The sequence below is a fragment of the Pygoscelis adeliae genome, unplaced genomic scaffold (assembly GCF_000699105.1).
Source record: "Pygoscelis adeliae isolate BGI_AS28 unplaced genomic scaffold, ASM69910v1 Scaffold155, whole genome shotgun sequence".
Classification (NCBI taxonomy): domain Eukaryota; kingdom Metazoa; phylum Chordata; class Aves; order Sphenisciformes; family Spheniscidae; genus Pygoscelis; species Pygoscelis adeliae.
The window spans coordinates 5964455-5977502 of record NW_008824932.1 but is presented as its reverse complement, the minus strand read 5'-3'; the positions used below and the strand labels follow the sequence as shown (position 1 = coordinate 5977502).

The window sequence follows — 13048 nt, the reverse complement described above, 5'->3', positions numbered from 1 at the left end:
GTAATAGCTCAAGAATAGGTAGTGGCTCTTTTGAAACTTTTACCAAAAATCAAAGTCCTAAGTGAAAAGCTACAATACTGATTTGTGCCCTTTATTTATGTCGATATCTAGATACTTTTTACTAAACTAACAAGACTTTTTTTAAAAAAACAGATAACACTGCTGCAGATGGAGCACAACTTTGACATTGTAAGTGATTTGTAATATTTAAGAAATTTTTTGGAATAGAAAAAATGTATCATCTGAACTTAAAAACAAATATCTATATATTTAATAGATGAACCATGCATGTCGGGCCTTAACATATATGATGGAAGCACTTCCCAGATCATCTGCTGTAGTGGTAGATGCAATTCCTGTCTTCTTGGAAAAGGTAAAATGAAATCAAAGCAGCATTAAACTAGTCTGAGGGGATTTTATCTTTTGTTTTAACTTTAGGATATACCATTAAGATAACGGCCTCTTTTCATAGCTTACAAGATAATACATAATGCATGAGAAGCTTTTAAAAACAGGTTTACTCTCTGTTCACACCGTTACTGAAAAGCACTATCTGATTCGCTGAGAACTTTTTGTCTGATTGGTGTTGCAAGGGTATTGTGTAATTATACAAACTGGTAACTCTTGGAGTAGCTATATAGCTGATCTAGCCTTAAATTGGCTAGCTTGATTACAGCTAGCAGTGCAGCTGCATTAGTATATGTGTCTCAGTACAGGCCAAGTGTTAATGAAGATTATTATTTTTACAAACTGGTTTAGAAATTAATCTACAAGCTTTCTTGTTTTCTTATAGCTGCAAGTTATTCAGTGCATTGATGTGGCAGAGCAGGCGCTTACAGCCCTGGAGATGTTATCACGCAGGCATAGTAAAGCCATTCTGCAGGCAGTAAGTAAAAAAGAAAGCGCTCTTACCTCTACTGGTTCTACATCTTGGTGATCTTCTGTGAAGATGAAATAAGAAAACAAGTTTCTATGACTTTAGCAGTACTGAGAGTGAAAGTGTTTGTTTATTTTATTATAGGGTGGGTTGGCAGACTGTTTGCTGTATCTAGAATTCTTCAGTATAAATGCACAGAGGAATGCACTAGCTATTGCTGCCAACTGCTGCCAGAGTATAACACCTGATGAGTTTCACTTCGTGGCAGACTCTTTGCCACTGCTTACACAAAGGTTAACCCATCAGGTAAGAAGCTATTATAAAATGGAAAGTTTTAATTTTGACCTGAAAGTAGTATAAAGTTGCCTCCAGATATTTAGTTCTTTACTGTGTATTATTTGCCTTTGCAATGTGATAATTACCTTAAAGTTTCTATACTGTCAAGTTGTGATATTCTAACATGCATATGGACCTCTTGTTTTTTGTAAACATGCTGTAAGGATTCATGACACCCCTATTAATTTTGTAAAATTAGATAAATAAGGTACTTTAACTTGGAGCATGAATAATAGTGGGTTTGTTGTCCTTACTTGTTGCTCATCAGCAAGAGGAAATCCAGTAGCATTACTGTTCTTTTTTCTTAACAAATGAGTTGCAAGGTTCCCTCCTGCTTCAAACTCAGAAAAGCTTCAGTTTCAATTTTTGTGGTGTTTTCCTGATTTGACTTTTTGGGAGGGCCTGCGACTTTTTAAAAAGGAAATTCCTACTCTTGCACAATAGTTTGAAGTGATAAATCCTAAATTGTGGGGCTCCTAAGATCTGCCTATCCTGCAGTGCTCATAGATGAGCACTCACGGTGACTATTGCACCAAAAGAGATTTGGACATACTGCTTGGTTAGCAGATCCCTGTGAAAAAGGAGAAATTATTTTGTTCCTTAACAAATGCAACTAAATGAGAGCTTCCAGGTAATGTTTTTGTGTATTCTTGTGCTATTCTTAATTTTGACAACGTCTTCTTGCTGAGATACTACTTGAATCTTTGAGACAGCTTCACAGAAGTCAAATGTCAGCTTTAGATGGTGCTTTGGAAACAAGAAGCACCATTCTCAGCAGTAGTAGGGACAAGTACTGACTCCTGCTCTCTGAAGAGAAGCTACAGCCCACAAAAGTAAGATTTCAAGAAATTTTGAAGTGGAATTTTTCTGGCAAAAAAAAAAAAAATCTTGAGTTAGCTCTTAACAGAATAGGTGAGGTTGGAAGGGACCTCTCAGTTACCTAGTCCTCATCACCTGCTTAAGCAAGGTCAACTAGAGCAGATTGCCCAGGACCATGTCCAGCTGTCTTTTTTTTGTTGTTTGTTTATTTTTAAAAATAAACCAAACTCCAAGGACTGTCCAAAGGACAGTCTCCAAGGATGGAGACTTAGCCTCTCCAGGCAACCTCTTCCTGTGTTCAGGTAAACAATAAAAGTGTTTTATTATGTTCAGATGAACTTTTTTGAGTGTTTCAATGAACTTTTAAATAGAGTTGTTTTTAGAACAATCTTTACTAACTTGGTGTCTTTGGATTTGCTGTCTTGGCTGGACTGCATGATATAAAAATCAGGCTTCGTGTAGTCTGTAGCCTTCACTCCTGCTTATTATCTATATCTCCTTGCTTTGGCTTTGTAGCTCTCTTCCCCTTTGTTTCCTCCTTGTAGAATCCAAAAAGGATATTATGGACACATTTATTCATCTTTAAAGGTCCCTAAAGGTATTTGTGTTGCAAGTGTTTCCCAGGGGAATATGCCATATCAGGAGGTCGGTTTAGACTGTATCAATGAATTTAAAATTCAGAGCTGTAATATTCTGTAAAATGTGATTTGACTGGCCTTTTTGGAGAAATTTTATGAATGTCTCCAAATGACAGGATAATCCAATGCAAGTTAAAATATTCTAATTCAAATGAATACTTAACTTTTTTTATAATAGGACAAAAAGTCTGTTGAAAGCACTTGTCTCTGTTTTGCACGGCTAGTGGACAACTTTCAGCATGAGGAGGTAAGGGTGTGGTTTTTTGGGGCATGGATTTTTGTTTCCCTCTTCCCTCCCTCAGTTTCTCCAAAGGGCTTACCTTTCAAAGTCAGACTAACGTTTTTAATTTTGCTGTTCCCTCCTGAAGAACTTGCTCCAGCAGGTTGCTTCCAAGGACTTGTTAACAAATATCCAGCAACTCTTGGTAGTGACGCCTCCTATCCTGAGCTCAGGAATGTTCATCATGGTGGTGCGCATGTTTTCCTTAATGTGCTCCAACTGTCCTACACTTGCAGTCCAACTTATGAAGCAAAGTGAGTACTTGCTCTTTCATACTTTGGGGGACCTATTTAAGTTAATGCCTACAGTCAATACAGAACTCTGTGTGCTTGATTATACAAATATTGTGTTCTCTTATTTTTCTCTCTCTTACTATGCTTCCCCTGGGATACAAAGTTTAGTTAATCTTGTTGAAAGTTTTTTGTTTTTTTTCCTGAGGGTTTTTTCTCCCCTTTCCTGTCTCTAGCTGTTGTCACTGGAGTGCTCGCCTAATTTTGAGTCTCTATTAGCTGCACAAGTAACTCTCATTTCAACACAAGTTGAATAATTCTTTTTGTAGTCTTTACCAGGTGGGGGAAACGTGCGATTTAAGGCCTTTTTTCTAAGGGAAAACATTAAGAAAAGTAACCACTGTGTAGCTGTCTTAGTTCTCACTTGTTTTCTTCTTTTCATCTTGTAAATTTTGACTTGTCACTTCAACTGCCCTGTATGTTCCCCTGTTTTCTTCTGTGCCCTGTATATTGAGTGATATTTGCCCCCACATGTCCTTAAAAGGAAAAAAACCCAAACCCAAAAAACCCCACAAACCCTAGACCTGAGAACAAACACATTTCTTGCAACGTTCAAAGAGACGGCTTTTGTCTTTCTGTCTACTGTCTGTTTGCATATGGCAGTGACTAACTCTTCTGCACAGTGTCTAACACAAAATGGAGTCCGTATTCTGATATAGGCAATCTCATAAATAATAATTTTTATAGATATTGCAGAAACACTTCACTTCCTCCTTTGTGGAGCCTCAAATGGGAGTTGTCAAGAACAAATTGACCTTGTTCCACGAAGTCCTCAAGAACTTTATGAGCTTACTTCTCTTATCTGGTAAGTTATGCAACCCTAGGTTTTGGGTCTGGTTGGTATGTTAAAATCCATAACTTCTCTAAAATGAAGGCAAACAGTTTTCAGCTTAGATGGACCTTACTGTATACTTCTAGTAAAATACTGTTTTAATGTTCTTTGCAGTGAACTGATGCCTTGCCTGCCAAAAGAGGGAATCTTTGCTGTTGATACTATGCTAAAGAAAGGAAATGCGCAAAATACAGATGGTGCAATATGGCAGTGGCGAGATGACAGGGGTCTCTGGCATCCCTATAACAGGATTGATAGTCGAATAATAGAGGTAGTAATTCCACACACTTGTGTGGTGATGTTTTTTAAATATGCATGCGGTTGTATAGGGAGTTGAGTGCTTTCTTTATCATTTTGAAAATACAAGCCTTGTTCTTTCTGAGTAAGAAACGCATGAGTTTCCTCAAACTTCCTGCTGTAATATTGCACTATTTTGGTATTCAGTAATGGGTGAACTGCTTAATCACTGTTCTCGTTGTATTTCTGTCAGTCATTGTTTTTCCTACTGTGTTGCCCCTCATCGCCTTTCATGTAGCTTCCTATTTGTTAGGGATTTCTTAACTTTAAACTCATCCTTGTTTTTAGGCAGCTCATCAGGTCGGTGAGGATGAGATAAGCCTGTCTACACTTGGGCGCGTCTATACTATTGATTTTAACTCTATGCAGCAAATAAACGAGGATACTGGAACAGCACGTGCCATTCAGCGAAAACCAAACCCTTTAGCCAATACAAACACTAGTAAGTACAGTTTAGGAGGCACCTGGTGTCTCTAGCTATGGCTAACTTATGCTGGGTTATACAACAGTCTACTACTTGGCTAATATATTTCTTGTGGTTTCTGTGGAACATCAACCTATTCTGATTTACGTGAATGAAGACAGCTTTACAACAAAACTCAAACTGGTGAAATGTATTCTTAACATAAACTCTCTTCCTGGGAACTGAAAATGCATTAAACTGGAGGGGAGCTGGGGGTGTTCCTGGCTTGGGATTTTCTGAAACAGTTTTGTTCGTACAACTCTTTAATGAAGACTGCACGAGGACTTCTTACTATCGTGCAGAAATAAATCAGAAAACTAAAGAAAGATTTGACTCCTTGAAAGAGGAGGATTTGTACCTACATTCTTGCCATCAGTTTGACTTCTGGTTCTTAGTTTAGCTCTTTAATTGAAAAGATATAATTTAATTCAGCTTTAAAAAAAGAAAGTAATCATCGGAGCAGAGATTCAAAGAACTATGCAGTGATTTGTTGCACAATTTCTCGCAGGTGGACATTCAGAATTGAAGAAGGATGATGCTCGAGCACAACTAATGAAAGAGGACCCAGAACTGGCAAAATCCTTTATCAAAACATTGTTTGGTGTTCTTTATGAAGTATATAGTTCTTCAGCTGGACCTGCTGTTAGACACAAGTGCCTTAGAGCAATTCTTAGGATAATTTATTTTGCTGATGCTGAACTTCTGAAGGATGTGCTGAAAAACCATGCTGTTTCAAGGTGGGTTCATTAACTATTGTGAATGAAACTAATTTTGAGCTTACAACTCAAACTTGTGATTACTTTTTTGAATCATATTTTTCAGGGGAAAATTGTACTTTTAAATTCTTACGTATTTATTGTCCAAAAGCTGAGGCTGCCAGCTCTTCAGGATTTTTTTGCATCTTAGATTTTGCAGTAGGTGCCAACGCTAGGTGTTCTTATTGGAAACTTGGATTACCTATATGGCTGTGTGTACTAGTAATGTCTATTATTACCACTTACTGTTTTCCTGATTTCTAAAACTTGCCTATAAACTTTTCTGAGGGCAAGATGACTTTTGAGGTAATACAATGTGAACAGTAACAGACACTCATGGCATTCAACTGGTAAGTTCTATTCATGAAACCTCTCCTACATGATATACCATAAAGTTAGGGGTCTAGGTAAAAGGATGCAATTAGAAAATAAACTGACTAGTTTTTCAAAGGCAGTACGAAGATCCACAACACCATATTCTTTAAAGAAAGAAAACTCTCTCGTCCTTTATGCCACATGTTAAAACTTGATAAAAGTGATTTAGGTGGAAGAGGACTTTTTCAGTCCTTTTATTTATAGCTTTTGCAAAACCACAATGAAATGTGTTTGCTTACAGTCTCCAGTACTATGTATGCAAGATGAACTGGCTTGATTTTATTTTATTTTTTTAAAACAACAGAAAAGGAAAAGACAAACCTAATTCTAATAAATTATCTGTTTTAGTCATATTGCCTCCATGCTGTCGAGTCAAGACCTTAAAATAGTAGTTGGAGCCCTGCAGATGGCAGAGATTTTAATGCAAAAGTTACCTGACATTTTTAGTGTTTACTTCAGAAGAGAAGGTAAATCTTGCTTGCTTTTTTTTTTTCTTTCCCCTCTTCACCTCCTTATTTAGTATTTTAAAAGCATGTGTGTGTGGAGAATCCATGTCCTTTACCCCCCAGCTCCGTCCCCCCCCAAGCTGTGAAAAGTTAACATTGTTCTTTAATAAAGGCAAATCCGTGCAAGCTATTGTCATATGACTGGGGAGGAGCTGACCAAGACTCTGGAGGAGACAAGCTTGTTTCTTCTGAATCTGAAACAAGTTTGTACAGGCTTACTAAATGCTAGTGAACTTGTATTTAGGCTGAAGATGGCTTGCTGAAATTACATGAGTAGTCTTACTGGACAAAACTGATGAATCTTTGGCAGGAACTCTTTGTTATAATATACTGGGGATTATTGGGTTTCTTTAGCTACTGTTCGTGCTGCTGTCATTATTGTTTTTATTTTAAACTATGTAGGTTAACTTTTTCAAGAAAGGGTTGAACTGCTTTTAAAACTTAATATTGATGGGTGGAGTGAGCCAATGCTGCCATAGTCAAAACAGGTTCTAATAACAGACTTCTACCTTTTCAAACACCTTTGTCTGTCTGATTTCAGGTTTAAAAAAAAAAAACAACACCCAAACAAACCCACCCAAACAAAGATTTCTTCTTTTGCAAAGGGGTGATGCACCAAGTGAAAAACTTAGCAGAATCTGAGGCTTTGCTAACAAGCCCACCAAAAGTATGCACTAATGGATCAGGAACGCTGGGTACCACCACAACAATAAGTACTGGAACAGCCACTGCTGCCAGTAATGCAGCTGCCGATTTGGGCTCTCCCAGCTTACAACACAGCCGGGAGGACTCTTTGGATCTGAGCCCACAGGGGTAAGTGCACTATTTGTTGTGAACAAACAACAGGTAACTCTTGAGGACAGAGTGATTCTTTCAGACAAATGATAGCTATGGTGCATGGTTCCTTTCTGCTGGAGACTGGAGGAAAAAGAAGTCACCCTTAAGTTATTTTGTTGGAATGCAACCATTTTGAACACTTGTAGAATTAATATCTCTTGTAGCAATAAATTATGTTAGTTTTACACAGTTTGCCCTTATTTTAAAGGTGAAATGTTTGTCTTAATGTATTGGCATAATAAGGAAACTCAGCTTAAACCAGAATAGAAATATGTGAACTTGGGAGGTGTAGGGCTTGGTGAGTAGAAACTCCATACATTGCTGAAAAAGTGCTTTCTGGGTTTTAATAGGGAAGGCAGGTCAAATACAGAGTGTCTTTTGGTGTTTATTCAGTAGAGATTTGTGGATTTTTTTTTGTTTGTTTGTTTCTTTTTAAGTGTATTCAAATAGATGAATAACCAAATGGTTACACAAATAAAAACATGAAAATGATGAGAAACCTTTATTCAGTGGCACTTCTGGCTGTATTTGGCTGCCCATAGTAGAAAGGTGACAGCAAGCAAAACCCCTTCTTTCTGGATGGAGTAGTCACTTTGTCCTTCCAATTAAAATAGAGCTGAGGCCCCTTCTCCCAGAGCTTGTTCTTCCCTTGTGTCCTCCTTGTTATGGGGTGGAACCTTTTTTTTTAGTTCTTGAGGAAAAAGCTGGCAAATGCATCTTAAACTGAGGCATGGGTATGCATATGAATATGGTGGATGGAAACATGTTACATTATTTTTAAATTTGGACAGACGACTGAGCGATGTTCTAAAGAGAAAAAGACTGCCAAAACGAGGGCCAAGGAGACCAAAATACTCTCCTCCAAGAGATGATGATAAAGTAGACAATCAAGGTAAATCATTCTTAAAACATGATACTCTTATCTCCTTTTAAATTTAAAAGTAAGCTTATAGGCTGTCGAGAGTGCTAGCTGTAATAAACCTGTTGATTCTCTTAATTTTGTCTTTGCTTCCTCCAGCTAAAAGCCCTACAACTACTCAATCTCCTAAATCTTCCTTCTTGGCAAGTTTAAATCCTAAAACATGGGGAAGATTAAGCACACAGTCCAACAGTAATAACATTGAACCAGCACGAACAGCAGGAGTAAGTGGTCTTGCAAGGGCTGCTTCCAAGGATACCATTTCTAATAACAGGTACACACACAAAACATCAAAATACTTCTAATATGGTGTTGACTTTGAGGTGCAACTGCTTTTGTACGATAAGCCATGAGGTGATTAGCACCTATCAAAGAAGTTTGAGCTTAACCACTGTTAAAATAACTCTGGAAGAAGACTCAAGAAATTAAGGTAGAGAAAATAACCTTTTAATAGTTTAAAGTAGCATGCTGGGGAAAAATTGGAGAATAGGGAAAAACGATGCAAGAAGTAATCTGTAGAGACTAGACCTTTACTGTGTTTGATTAAGAGGGAAGGGTTTTTGTCTGTGACTGCTGTTAAACATGGGGAAAATGATACTCTGGCTGTGTTCACTTGTAATATTGGAGTGTGAAAATGCTAAGCATGGCTGAATGCCTTCTGTGTGCTTCTTTACAGAGAAAAAATTAAGGGCTGGATTAAGGAGCAAGCCCATAAATTTGTAGAACGTTATTTTAGTTCTGAAAACATGGATGGAAGCAATCCTGCACTAAATGTATTACAGAGACTTTGCACTGCAACTGAACAACTCAACCTCCAGGTTAGAAATGGCAAACTTACTTGGGGTTGGGGTGGGAATGGAAGCAGTAGAAGTATTTAGGAGGAAGCTAGAGGAAAGCCAACCATTTTAGACGGTATGGCCAATATTTTAAGCATAGCTTTTGTTATCTTAAATGATGATACAGTGTTTCTTAACTTGCAATGGTTTGCTTGGGATTTTTGTTAGAATTGTATATAAGTTCTGACACATCATATATGATAAATGACTAGTATCAACAAAGGTATTCTTGATTCCTAGCAATGTGTCACTTAGCGTTTTACTTCAAATTTAAGAATTTACAGTTAAGTGTGAGGGATTGACTTTATACCTGGAGAAGAACACAGTTTGTAATAAACTTTGGGGGTGGCGGGAGGACAAGAGAGGGAAGTAGCATTTTGTTTAAAGGATAGAAGAAATATAGATTGGGCTAAATCTACTAGCATCTCAAGAACTTGAGCCTTGCTTCTCAGACAGTTGTGATCCTTGATAGATAGTCTAAACCTGTAACTTCTAAAGTAGCTAAACAGCTGAGTTTTGTTTTGTGCTTTGATCTAAGCAATCATTAAAATATGAAACTTTCCCTCCTCCTCTCTCCCACACAGATGTCATGTAAAATTATATACCAATCTGTGGGTTTTAAAAAAAAAAAAAAAAAAAAAAAAAAAAAAAAAAAAAAAAAAAAAAAATTTTTTTCTTTGGAGCTCATCTTTACGTTGCATGAGACGGAAATGGGACCTTGCATTTCTCTTAAGACAGGGAAAATGTAGATGTTGCCTATAATGTCTCCCCTTGAATAGAGAAATTACTTATCCTCAGATTATTTGCCCTGTCATTGCTTGTATTGAGTTACTACACACTCCGGACTTCCCCCCCCCCCTTTTTTTTTTTCCTTTCCCTTTAGAGCTGTTCCATGCAGTAGGAGGAAAAACAGTATTTCTTAAGCCCTTAATACCTGGGTAGCAAAATACTACTTTCATATTTTTCAGGTGGATGGTGGAACAGAGTGCCTTGTAGAAATCCGTAGCATTGTCTCGGAGTCTGACGTCTCCTCCTTTGAAATCCAGCATAGTGGGTTTGTTAAACAACTGCTGCTTTATTTGACATCTAAAAGTGAGAAGGATGCTGTAAGCAGGGATATCAGATTGAAAAGATTTCTTCATGTATTTTTTTCTTCTCCAGTAAGTTTTCTTGTTTATTGTTTTGTCATTCTTAGTTGTCTTTCTCTCAAATTGTACTTATCTGACCATCTGAGAAGGTTCAGCAATGACCTTGACTTAAAGATGGAGTACGGAAGGAATGTTTTGTTTATGCCTAAGCTGTATAACACTACAACTTTCACATGGTTCTATGTATTTACAGGTCATAAACTTTTTAGAATACCCTGTAATTACAGAAAATTCCCCACAACAGCGGAAAGAGATTCCAAAATGGCCAATTGTCTGAGTCTTGAACAACTTAAGTTGTTCCTGACTTTTAAGAAGTTGATATAGAAAGAGTTTGGATAGTAATCTTATCACTTGCTCTCTTTAGTCCTAAATACTGCAAGAAACTAGATTGTCCTGTTTTTAAAGGAAGATATTTAAAGTGGAAGAGAGGAAAGTAGGTAACTACAGCTTCTGTGAAGCTTACTGCTCATGGTTAAGGGTGAATGCTTAAAGTCTGTAGGGCTATTCAGTTGAAACCAGGAGAGAAAAGCGCGTTCTTTGAAACAGGTCTTTCATAAACTTGTTATGTGTCATCTAGTTGAGTTTTTTCTTTTTTTCAAACAACTTGTGGTATAAATTGTTTAAGATGGATTAATTCAAGCACATAATTAAAAGACCAGAATATATTTCAGCTTCCTGGAGAAGAACCCCTTGGAAGATTAGAGCCATTAGAAAATGCACCTTTGTTGGCGTTAGTCCATAAAATGAACAATTGCCTCAGTCAGATGGAACAGTTTCCTGTCAAAGTGCATGACTTTCCTAGTGGAAATGGAACAGGGAGCAGGTAAGGATTAATGCTCAGGTAACAGTTTTGTTGGAAGCTTTTGTTTTCCAAAACTTTTTTCAATGCTAAAAGTTCCAAGAGGTAATAGAAACTTCTGACCCTATTAAAGACAAAAGCAATTACACAGTTGGCTCTTTTATTCAGTGGGAGATTGAATACTTAACCAAATGTTTGCTTACCATCTTGAAACTTCTCTCGCTTAGATTGGGGATGGATGTGTAATTTTAAATGCCATCTCTACATTGAAGCTTTAAAAATACAAATGTCTTCCTTGTCCCCGTGTAACAAACACTGGAAAGAAATCATGATTTATTCATGAGATGTTTTTAGTGAAGTAATTAAACTGCTGAGAGTTTGTATTACAGTGCTAAACTTTGTTATTCAGACAGGTTCTGCTCTTTAGGATGATAACGGGTTGGGTGATAACAGTTGGCTGTCAACATAGTTTAAAATAACTGTAGACCTGGCCTGTGTCTTAAGATAGATTAAATTTGGAATCCAACTTGTTATTTGCATTTTAAGTAACAAATTTGAGTGACTGAAGGCCTATTTCTACAATTTCTTTTCTGTACTTTTCTTTAACAAATCAACAATTTTTCATTTCGTGTATAGCAGTTAGTAAGTCTTATTTCAGTATAAGTTACTTTCAAAACTTATATGCATTTTGTGGTGCTGTCTAAAAACTCAATTCGATTATAGACATATTCTTGTGACTATGTAGAAATTAGGAGGGAAGGAGCATTGAAAATGAATTTTGAAAACTATTCTTTAAAGTTTGAAATGCCAAAATCTTCTGTCTCTCAGGTAGTAAGATAGCATGGATTTTTCTTGTCACTAATAGTGACAAAATGTCAACATCCATTATAGTAGATGTATTAGAGCCTCACGCTATAGCATGAATCTAACTTACGTTAAAATTCGGTACTTGGTTTTGTGAAACTGTTAAAATCCATGGGAATGAATGCAATACACAGATTTCTAATACTTGAAGGAATTCATTGTCTTGGTACTGGCTTTTGCAAATAGTACGTGCTCTGTAACCTTACAACGCTTCCTAATACGCACTACTTCTGTAGAAAGTGGGATAACTACAAAAGACATAAAGCTGCTAATCATAGAAGCAAAATTCTGCTATTCTTTTTGATAGAAAATTAAACATGGGAAGTCAGACTACTGCAGCATTGTTTAACTGCTAGTCTTACTGTGGATTATGTCAATGAGGATTTTGAAGCATTAAGATTTGGTAGTCTTTCACTAGCACCTGGAAGTAGAAGCAGCCCGACATAAGAGGTTTGTGTATAAGAATGGCTAGCTTGAGTATTGATAGTTTGGTGAGACGGAACATGTATATTAACTATAATTGGTAAGGAAAAACAGAGGAGCTTTCAGGTTGTCTCTTTAGGTCCTTATTAAAAAACGTATGAATGTATACTTGCATTTTCCACCCCCAATTCTGATCCTTATTGCACTGCAGGTAAACACAGCTCTAAATCTCATGTGGCATCAGCTGACCACTGAACAACTTCAGACCTCAAAGATGGTCAGTATAGGCCATATTGTAGACAGATCTCAGACTGGACTTTCTCTTAATCCACGTAGCTTCCATTGGAAATCAGATTTTGTCCAACTTGGATTCTGGTATTCTTGTAGAATAACATTTTTAATGTTTATCCAAATCTTAATAGCTTATTTTTAGAGAAATAGGCTGAGAAATAATACTCTGAACAAGTCAATTTGTAAATATATATATATATATAAGCCTATTTTAATGCATTTTTTAATGCAATTATGGTTATTAGATTCTTTGTGTAGCAACTTTTTTCACAAATTATTTTGAGTTTTTCTCTTAACAGAGGATCCCAAGCTTTAAAATTCTTCAATACACATCAATTAAAATGCCAACTGCAAAGACATCCAGACTGTGCTAATGTGAAACAGTGGAAAGGTGGACCTGTGAAGATTGATCCTCTGGCTTTGGTACAAGCCATTGAAAGATACCTTGTAGTTAGAGGTATGT

The 13048-nt window shown here is 36.8% G+C and overlaps 1 protein-coding gene across 6 annotated transcripts in view; it reads left to right on the top strand.

Moving 5' to 3' along the window:
• TRIP12 (thyroid hormone receptor interactor 12) overlaps positions 1–13048 on the top strand; it is a 73455-nt gene that overhangs the window by 43321 nt on the left and 17086 nt on the right. For 5 of the 6 annotated variants that reach the window (XM_009325082.1, XM_009325081.1, XM_009325079.1 and 2 more), the window contains 18 exons: positions 154–189; positions 278–373; positions 794–886; positions 1022–1183; positions 2849–2917; positions 3039–3204; positions 3928–4045; positions 4187–4343; positions 4658–4811; positions 5341–5569; positions 6311–6429; positions 7074–7281; positions 8097–8197; positions 8324–8498; positions 8901–9042; positions 10029–10220; positions 10880–11031; positions 12870–13042. In XM_009325082.1, the coding sequence (XP_009323357.1) occupies positions 154–189; positions 278–373; positions 794–886; positions 1022–1183; positions 2849–2917; positions 3039–3204; positions 3928–4045; positions 4187–4343; positions 4658–4811; positions 5341–5569; positions 6311–6429; positions 7074–7281; positions 8097–8197; positions 8324–8498; positions 8901–9042; positions 10029–10220; positions 10880–11031; positions 12870–13042 (2542 nt within the window). The remainder of the gene's footprint in view (positions 1–153; positions 190–277; positions 374–793; positions 887–1021; positions 1184–2848; positions 2918–3038; positions 3205–3927; positions 4046–4186; positions 4344–4657; positions 4812–5340; positions 5570–6310; positions 6430–7073; positions 7282–8096; positions 8198–8323; positions 8499–8900; positions 9043–10028; positions 10221–10879; positions 11032–12869; positions 13043–13048) is intronic. The other variant, XM_009325077.1, reaches the window with a different exon arrangement.